This window comes from Coenobita brevimanus, chromosome 105, assembly GCF_032717465.1.
Source record: "Coenobita brevimanus isolate Jiangsu-jjx chromosome 105, ASM3271746v2, whole genome shotgun sequence".
In the NCBI taxonomy this organism is placed as follows: Eukaryota; Metazoa; Arthropoda; class Malacostraca; order Decapoda; family Coenobitidae; genus Coenobita; species Coenobita brevimanus.
In genome coordinates, this window is record NC_137058.1 from 23,981,256 (window position 1) to 23,991,585 (window position 10,330).

General features: G+C 46.4%; 1 protein-coding gene across 1 annotated transcript; it reads right to left on the minus strand.

Annotated features, from left to right (window-relative positions):
• Positions 1 to 232: 232 nt before the first annotated feature.
• LOC145416262 (uncharacterized) lies at positions 233 to 6,779 on the minus strand. The gene is made up of 2 exons (XM_080285261.1): positions 6,318 to 6,779; positions 233 to 2,341 (listed from the first exon to the last, which is right to left on the minus strand). Exons 1-2 carry the CDS (start codon positions 6,777 to 6,779, stop codon positions 233 to 235), a joined length of 2,571 nt encoding a protein of 856 aa, XP_080141387.1.
• Between the last annotated feature and the right edge of the window lie 3,551 nt (positions 6,780 to 10,330).

Consider the following 10,330-nt stretch of genomic DNA (forward strand, 5'->3'; position numbering starts at 1 on the left):
TAAAATATGGTGCTAGTCACGATGGAATGCTGTGGAAAGGATGTAGAACAATAACATAGTATTGTCTTATGCTTCCACTGAGCTATGTTAAATAAGCTGCCAAAAGACGAAAATATGGGCCAATTTATGGTAAAATGAATATAGTATCCTCTCAGTCAGATCGTAAAACTCGTAATGGAGAAGTGGTACGGTTCTTCTTCACTAACGAGAGCTCCAATGGCCCACAGTGCTCTCAAACGCCGCTCGATTCCCTCTCCTCCAGCACTCCACTATCGGATTTACTGTGTGATGCCGTCGAGTACTGATAACTTCCATCCTGCCTGCGATTCGAGGACCACCGATATCTATATGCGCCCTGGGAGGATCCAAGCAGAGATGTGGATTTTGTATTAGAACCAGAACTAGCCGAAGGTCCTCTGACTATCCTATCCCTGCCCATAATCCTTTGCCGCAGCTCCTCCCACACTTTGCGCTTGACGTCAAAGGAGAGGAAAATGAACGTTCCCTGCAGCCCGTTGAATGCAATGAACAGGTACTCAAAGATTATACTGTGCGTGTGCATGGATATGAAGGCGAATATCCAGGTGGAGCCCAGCGTAACAGCAAGCTTGCAGTATAAGAGCAAACGCACTCGTTGCTTCTTCTGTGCATGAAGCCTGCGCTGAAGCCTCTCCCGGAAACGCTCAGTGCTTTTTGGAGATTCAGATTCCCCACCAATCCTGAGTTCCTGCCCACCCTTCTGTTTTGTGGAGTTAGAAGGCTTAAGAAAACTATCCCTCTCCTCGTTTTTCTCTCTGAATCCTCGCGAACTGGTACTTTGGCTCATGGAAGAACTGCTGTTTTTCCTGACTGAGAAGGAGGCGAGCTCTCCTGACTTCATCTGTTTATATATACTGTAAACTGATATCCCATAGAGCACCATGTTAGCCAGGATCACGAGGCCGGAAGGGAAGGTAAAAAACGTCATTAGACCCCACTTGTTATTAAACCAACAGACGTTAGTGCCGAACTGAGGCGTCACGAGAGAATCAGGAGGAGAGAACTGATCTACGAGTGTTGCAACCACAACCCCTACGAATGGTACAGACCAGGCATAGGCCGAATACTGGATAAAGATCTTCCTGGACTTGGTCTTGTAGGTGTGTGAGTGGAAGGTCCTGCAGATATCAATACTCATGACATTCATCCACAAAAATGCAGCACTTAGGAAGTAGTAGAGGACAACTGCAATGATGACACAGGCAGTATGGTTTGAGTTGAAATGGAAGAAAATCATGAAGAGGAATTCGACGATGAACAGGGAGAGGGTCAGGGAGAAAAGATTCATGCTTGGGATGTTTCGGCGTTTTGGAAGTGCTAGGAAAATGGCCATATGGAGCGCCAGGCAGACCAGGGATATTGATATAAGGACGGTTGATATGATATTCATCACTGGGGTCCACTGTCCTTCCGCGCGACAGACCGTAATGAGTGAGTTATTAAATTCATATTCCCCAAAGTCATACATGAGCTGAGTGTGGTTAATATAGACACTTTTATTGGGGAACTCAACGCTGTATTCCCTCTTATAAGTCCAGGTATAGCAGGAGTCGTTTAAGTAAGACCGTCCACTTTCAACTGTAATGTTTTCCCTGACGCAGCGGCCATCTTGGAGGGAGAACAAGGACCCACAAGAAACGGTTTCACATCTTCGATATAACGCATCCCAGATCTGATTCTCCTCACAGTCACCATCAACCACAAATAGATCAATAAAAGATGGTGGTGGTGGTAGTGAGGAGATTCTTGTAAACACTGTCAACAATGACAAGCAACCAATACTGTCTTCCTGCTCGCCATTGCACACTGCACAATCCCAGTTCTTGTACACCTTGTTCCTAACCTGTACATAGTAATTGTACGATGAACACCATGTTTTGGGCTCATTACTATCACGTTTTGAACATTTATCAATCAAGTCCTCCTCACAACTACGGCCTAAATCAGTCGGAAAATTGACATCCAAGTTACAAGACTGCTCTTGGGTTTTCAGAGTAGCTGAATTTCGATGGCCTAATCCTGGATTCGACCATCTTAGCTCCCCAGGATGGTAGTTCATGGTGGACAGGTGAACAGAGGAGGTAATATTTTTAGCACAAGTTATGTTCATGGTGAAATTCTGGAGCGCCTTCTCGTGGTGGCATCGGGCACAGTAGACGTTGGAGTATCCAAACCCGTTTCTGGTGGCGAAAACGGGTATATCCAGGAGGTACGAGTACGAATCCGGATCCACATTACGCGAACACTTATCCGACAGATGTCTAGGCGTTCCATCTGGGCATCGATCGACCAGCAATATCATCTGTCAAGAGAGAAACATTTCTTTTTAATGGCGGAAGCAAAGTAGTGGGCGTATTCAAAATTTATTTGATATTCGGGGGGGGGGGACTGAGAATTAGTGTGTGGCCCATTGCACTAAGACGACTTTTAGTTTCTCCTTATAACAATTTTTTTCCATTTCTTTTTTTTTCTCTCTCCCCTTTTCAAATTCCTGTTTTTCGTTTTCTTTCTATATTTTCCCCTGTCCGAAACGTAATCAAACCTACCCAGGTGGGAGAATGGTCTGGATGATGACGAGGATCAGGAGGAGGGATGGAGATCGGAACTCTCTTAATAATATTTCTCTTAAACTGATATTATTTGAGTAAAAAAAGAAAAAAAACTATCAAGATCACGCTCACTCCATTTTACTTTTACATCTTTTTTTACGTATGGTTTTGTGTGTGTGTGTGTGTGTGTGTGTGTGTGTGTGTGTGTGTGTGTGTGTGTGTGTGTGTGTGTGTGATTCATCAGATTTCGATATTCGTTTTTATGGCAATTGACACCTACCTAATCGCCCCCAGTTTATTAATATGTGACGAATGAGAGACTGGCTAGAGGAGTGTATGTGAGTAAGGTGGAGAGGAAGACCAAGGAAGAGATGGAGGGATGGAGTGGAGAGGATGGAGAGAGACTGACTAGAAGAGTGTATGTGAGTGAGATGAAGAGGGAGACCGAGGACGAGATGGAGGGATGAAGTGGAAAGGATGGAGAATGAGAGACTGACTAGAAGAATATATGCGTGTGAGGCGGGGGGGGGGGGAGACCAAGGATGATGTGGAGGGATGGAATGGAGAGGATGGAGAATGAGAGATCGACTAGAAGAGTGTATGTGAGTGAGGTGGAGGAGGAGAGGAGGAGGGGGGAGACCAAAGATGAGATGAAGGGATGGGATGGAGAGGATGGAGGATGAGAGATCGACTAGAAGAGTGTATGTGAGTGAGGTGGAGGTTGACAGGAGGAGGAGGAGGCCACAGATGAGATGGAGGGATGAGGTGGGAAGGATAACGAATGAGAAACTAACTAGGAGAGTGTATGTGAGTGAGGTGGAGGGAGAGATGAGACCACGGAAGAGATGGAGGAATGGAGTGGGGAAATATATGAGAGAAGGGAGTGCGAGTTGAAGGAAGGGCAACCAAATGGCAGGAGACAGGGCGACATGGAGGCGATTTGTCTGTGGCCACTCCTTACCGGATTAAGAGGTCTGAAGATACATAGATACTTACCAGAAGCCATAGTATATCGACATTGGGAGTGTGACTGCAGACTAAAACCTATTTTTTTTTTTTTCATGTGTCCGACTCTGGGCATAACCTTGATAGCCTGCTCCCTGAGGCCCAGCAGTCCTCCTACGCACCGTACACCTCTGCATGTCACCACTTAGGCACTAACACTCACCGTCCACCATAAATACATGCTAGGGTTCTCTCATACAGGACTGGTGTATTGGTATTAGCGAGGGTGTCTTTTTGACAGGTCACAACTAGGGCACTGACACCAACCGTCCATACTGAATACATGCTAAGATTGTCGCATACAGAACTGTTTGAATTAATAACTGCCCATCCTATACCGGATCTTATTGATATTTACACCTTCTCATCCCCCCCCCCAAAAAAAAAATAGGGGGGGGGATGGCTGTTTCTATGGCCAGCAAGTCGGGTGTTTACAGACACCGTTACGGTCAACAGCATTTAAGGGGCAACTGCTAGTGGTGGAGCCGCCTACACGTGGTGGCACCGATACGGCCTAACTGCCCGGTATTCACACGTCCCTCAACTCCCTATCCCCATAAAGAGGGAAGGTGGACTGACACTAGAGGACAAATTTCAGCCTGCAGTCCACCGGGTTCACAGTGCTATGGGAGCAACAACAACCACAAGGGGAAACAGCTTACCCTTTCAGTAGCATATGGCCTTTGAATGACTGGCATAAGGCTTCGGCACGAGACGGAGGGAGGCGTGGGTGTGGGCGTGGGTGTGGGCGTGGGCGAGGGGTGGTGGTCGGAGCAGCAGTCGTGGTTTAAATGGCAAAGGTCGTCACAGTAACACGGGTACCTGAAAAATGTGCAAAACGGTAATTCTCTCTCTCTCTCTCTCAACACCTCTTTTTTGGCGAATTATTGTATATATTATTATCCTCCTGCAAGGCAAACTAAACAGACTTGAAATAAATATATATAACATCAGTAAATCTACCTACCAACCTAGATATCTATCTATCTATCTATCTGGAATGGCCTCATCGCCTCCCTCTCGCCCTGTCCTCTCCCATTTGGCTGCCCCCTCTCCAACACAGCACTGCCTCTCTCATACATCACCATTTCATCCTTCCATCTCATCCTCGGTCTTCCCCTCCTCTTCTCCCCCTCCATCTCATCCTCGGTCTTCCCCTCCTCTTCTCCCCCTCCATCTCATCCTCGGTCTTCCCCTCCTCCTTTCCCCCCCTCTCCACCCCATTCATATATACTCTCCCAGTCAGTCTCCCATTTTCCATCGTCAACACTCCATCCCTCCATCTCGTTCTTGGTCTCCCCCTCCTCCTTTCCCCCTCCACCTCAGTCACACACACTCTCCTAGTTAGTCTCTAATTCTCTCAGTCATAATGGGTGATTCTTCGTGTCTTGCGGGGACGGCTGTATCAATGCCTGTCTTGCGTCATTTATTCACTCCTCCCAATGCCACATGCACGCCCACAATACCTCCAAGTGAGTTTCTAGTGGAGCGCTATTTTAGGACCGCCCTGCATAAATCACTAAAGGAAAGGTGCGACGAAGACTACGGGAATAAGTCACTTGCAAATACGGAGGAAACTGATGGTACGCTCTCCTCTCTCTCTCTCTCTCTCTCTCTCTCTCTCTCTCTCTCTCTCTCTCTCTCTCTCTCTCTCTTCACCCACCTTACTCCAGGCTTTGGTGTAGATGACCTAGCCGAACAGGAAGGCGGAACCGAACACGTAGGCTTGAATTCTTCTTTATGTCGAATCCAAACCTGTTCCGCTGATCTCCTGGGCCTCTGGTGTTTCATTTCTGGCTCTAGAGTCATCAAAAAATCATTCTTAGGATCAATTAAGTCATATCTGGAACTTTTAAAATCGTTGATCAATTTTCCAGACCAGTTTTCGGTGAGTAGCTTCTCTTTCTTTGCCGACATTTTTGTGTTTCCATTTTTGGCTTTTGCGTCGATTCCGTTTTTCTTATCGCTTGAAAATATCCTCTCCTGACACTTTTCTGGCATTATAATTGTCGAAAAATACTTCCTGGGATCTGTTAGACTATTTTCGGAACTTTTTAAATCGTTACCCATTTTCTCAGACCATTTTTCGGTATCTGTGAAAACCCTATGTCTATATCTCGGCCATTTTCCTTCTCGTTCTCCTGTTTCGGTTTTTGTGTTGATTCCGGTTTTCCTGCCACTTGAAATCATCCTTTTTTTACTATTTTTTGGCTCACTAATCTCCAAGGCTTTTTTCATGGGATATACAGAGCTGCTTTTAGAGCTTTTCAAACTGTTCATCGGATTTTGAGACAAGTTTTCTATGTGTGTGGGCCGAGTTTCTTGTATTCTGGCCATATTTCCTTTAGCACCGCCCCCTGCACCATCACTGCCATCACTAGTACCATCATCACCATCATTTTCACCATTATCATTTTTAACACCGTCATAACCAACATCACCATTTCCTGTTTGGCCATAACCATCACCATTACCATCATCATCGTCATTATCACCACCACCACCATCATCATCATCGTCACTTTCCCTACCGTTATCAGATGGGTAACCATTTTCTATTTTACCAGTGCCAGCATCGTCACCATCATCATCACTACTACCACCACCTTCAGCGTCACTTTCATCATTTCTCCTGTCACCACTGCCACTATCATCACTTTTCCAATCACCACCACCACCATCCTCATCACTATCAAGTCTATGGCCCCTCAAATAACTTTTTACCACCTCCTTATCACGTCTTTTATCTTCCTTATTGCACGTCCGCCTAGTCAGGGCTTGTTCAGGGGTTTTAAGGGCTGGTTCAGGGCTTTTAAGGTCTGGTTCAAGGCTTTTAAGGGTTGGTTTAGGGCTTTTAAGGGCTGGTTCAAATCTGAGGGAAGGTTCAAGGATTTTAAGACCTTGTTCAAGGCTTTTAAGGGCTGCTCCAAGTCTGAGGGCTGGTTCAGGGATTTTAAGGGCTTGTTCAGGGATTTTTAAGGCTGGTTCAAGTCTGAGGGTTGGTTTGGGGCTGCTGATGGGTGGTAAGGGCTTGTTAAGGGCTGGCTGAGGTGCTGTAAGGGCTGGTTTACTGGTGCTGGTGGCTGGTGAGGGCTTGGTGAGGGCTAAGGACGGCAGCAGAAGCAGTGTGGCCAGAACAGCCCTCGTCCATACTGCCATCTTAAACCCTGATGTCACGTCCACCATTACCCTGAAAAAAAAAATAATAATTAATATAAAATCAGTATAAACAGAAACATGTCAGTATACATACATACTGTACATACATACATACCTACATACAAACATACATACACACGTACATACATAAATATAAATAAATAAATCAATAAATAAATAATTGAAAGGCAGTGATATTTTGCAGGGTGTACTGTGCCTTCCAATAAAACTAAAGGCGATGGATAAGAGTGCAAATATTACCCTGGAATAATACTGCCGGGGCCGATCCCCTTGCCGGTCAGACTATGATGCAAAGTTTGTGTTCCCTACGTCCTCATTCACTAAGCAACGCAATTAGGGACGTGGAGAGAATTTCGATGGTTGATTGTTACACTCTAAAGGGAGGGAGACCACTTGCTAGAGTTGTCACCTGCCTCACTAAGCACTGAAGGGTTTGGGAGAGAGAGAGAGAGAGAGAGAGAGAGAGAGAGAGAGAGGGTGGTAGGGTGAGGGAGAGTGCGCAGGGTGTGGCAGAGCGTGGTGTGGCAGGGTGAGGCAGGGCTTGGGAGGGTGTGGCAAGGTAAGGCAGGGTGTGGCAGGGTGAGGCACTAACTTATCCTGCCTTCATTTCGTTGCCTTAGTGATTTAACGCACACACAAAACCCCGTGTGATGGATGCTTGGCTAACACACACACACGTACACACACACACGCACACACATACATACAGGCAGACGCACACATACGCTCACACATCCATACACGCACACATGTGCAGACACACACACACACACACACACACACACACACACACACACACACACACACACACACACACCTGCAGGGTCGTTGGCACGTGAACATATATAGCAGTTAAAATATGTAATAACAGTTGACAACAGACAGCCTAACAAACAGACACAGACAGAGTAAGGAGACAGACAGGAAAGGAAATATATATATATATATATAAAGCATACAAGTATATGCAAGATAGATAAACAGACAGACATGGGGTAAACAGACAGAGAAGGGGTAGCCTGTCATATGAAGACAGACTAAAAAGACTCCGTTTTAGTAAGGAAATAGGTAGAACCTGTTTTGGCAATAGAGTTGTAGACGAATGGAATAAGCTACCTAGTAAAGTAGTTGCTGCCTCCTCCATTGAGAGTTTCAAGCATAGGCTAGATAAGCATATGACAAATAAGGGGTGGTTATAAAAAAAGATCTTATAACCAATACAAATTATTTCTCTTTCCTTTTCAGGTTACACTATGATAGTCTCTTTGTTTCTCCTTTCACGCTTTTTCCTATAAATTGTCCACGCCAATTTTTCTATACTGCGTGGTGTCCCTTCTGACTTTTTCCTGCCAGCTTTGGCTGGAGGATTTGGAGGGCAGGGGAGAGCATTCTTCTTTGCTATTCTTATCTAATTCTAGCAGTTCAGTTACTCTTTTAGCAGCTGCCTAGCATGGGCCAACCGACCTACTGCAGTTATCCTCTCTTCTTATGTACTTATGTACTGATCTATCCACCGGCAGTCGCCACGAGGTCTTGGCACACCTGCCAATGTTCCTGCAATTTCCTCTCCAGACGCAGGAAGGTTAGGCCGTCCAGCAGAATATTGTCAAGGAAAATGTTAAGCTGGATTAAACACACCTGCTACCTCACACACCTGGTGGCCGGACACACTCTGGGTAATTAAGCCTAATATAAGCACCGAGGCCAACCCCAGGGCAGCTGACTTCACTCAGTCACTCACGCATACACCAACGTGGTACCCGCCCCTCACAGCACTGCCTATCCCTGTACCATGTTACTTATCTTAGCTTATCGTTTACATAGGAGATAATGCGTGGCTCACTCAGGGATACAAGCCAAGCAGCATCTCCTCTACAAGCAGGTGGTGTGAAAAACACATCAAACAATGGGACCAATAATGTGTCATCTGCCAAACCTCACAAATCCATAAAAATCCACAAACACGGCAAGTCGCTCATAATGTACATACGATCCCCACACCCACCCAACGTTTCCTAACAATCCATATCGACATGGTGGAACCGCTGCCATCTTCCCGCGGCTGCAAACACATACTCACCTGCAGTGATCGCCTAACCCGGTGGGTGGGAGCCATTCCCGTACAGAACAGCACGGCAAAATGTATAGCGCACCACTTTCTGGCAGGATGGCTTGCAAGATTTGGTTCCCCCGACATGATCATCAAGGACCGCGGGGCACAGTTCGGGTCACGCACCTGGCGTGAGTACCTACGGTTCCTGAACACGACCTCGTCACCGCACAACTGCCTACCATCCCCAGAGTAACGGTGGAAAGGTTCCACAGGTGGCTGGAGGAGGTTATGAAAGTGCAGTCACTGGCAGCTCAGTGAGTGGACACCCTCTCAATCGTCCTCCTAACACTCCACACACACAAAAAGAAGACATCCAGTACTCCACAGCCTAGGTTATTTACGGAGAGGATCTCCGCTTGTCAAAACAATTCATTCCCAACACCACCAGATCACTAGCCCTCTCCTTCCTTCCTGCCTTACGACGCGCAATGGGCGCCCTGCCCCCTTCCCCCCCCCCCACATACAGCTACAGCCCCCGCCAAACCCCTCCATCCACCTGCCACTTCAGGTCGAGGCCACGGAGTTCGCCTTCGTCCAGCAAAATGCACATAGGGACCCATTAGACCGACCTGGGGCCATGCCACTCACGCCAGTGTGTCACGACTGACAGAAACGGCCGGCCCGACACGATCTCCAACCCACCACACCAACACCCCATCCACCACTCATCCTTTACTCCTAATCCTACACACAACTCCCCCACCTGCCACCACACATGCCCTAACAATCTGCACCTACAGCCCCCTACCAACCACGCAGATAGATAGATAAATAAGTAGATAGATAGATAGCTACATAGATAGATAGATAGACAGATAGATACATAAATAGACAGACAGATATACTGATAAATAGATAGACTGACTGACTGATAGACTGATAGATACACAGATAGATAGAGACAGACAGACAGATGGATAAACATAGATAAACAGACAGATAGATAGACAGACAGACAGATAGACAACCAGACAGATAGACAGGTAGGTAAGTAGACAGACAACAGACAAATGGACAGATAGGTAACTAAGTAGGTAGACAGACAGACAGATAAAAAGATAGACAGGCAGGTAGGTAAGTAGGCAGACAAGTAGACAGACAAGACAGACAGATAGACAGACGAACAGACAGACAGATAAACAAGCCAAAAGCAATTAAGTGTAACAGAAAGCCAGTGTATAAGGTATTTTTTGCAGTAGTGTTTGTGAAGGCTGTTTGCCGTGGGACACTGACGTCACTGGGGGTAAACAATGAAGTGTATTAGTAGTATCAGGTTACAGGGGAAGATTAGGGAGGTATTAGGCAGTATCAGGAAGTATAAGTGTATTAGTGGCCTCGGGTTGCGTAGGGATGATTAGGGCGGTATAAGGCCAGACTACAGGGACCTTCATAGTAGTGATAATACCAGTTGTAGCCCAAGGTTCATCTAAAACGTGAAACCGGT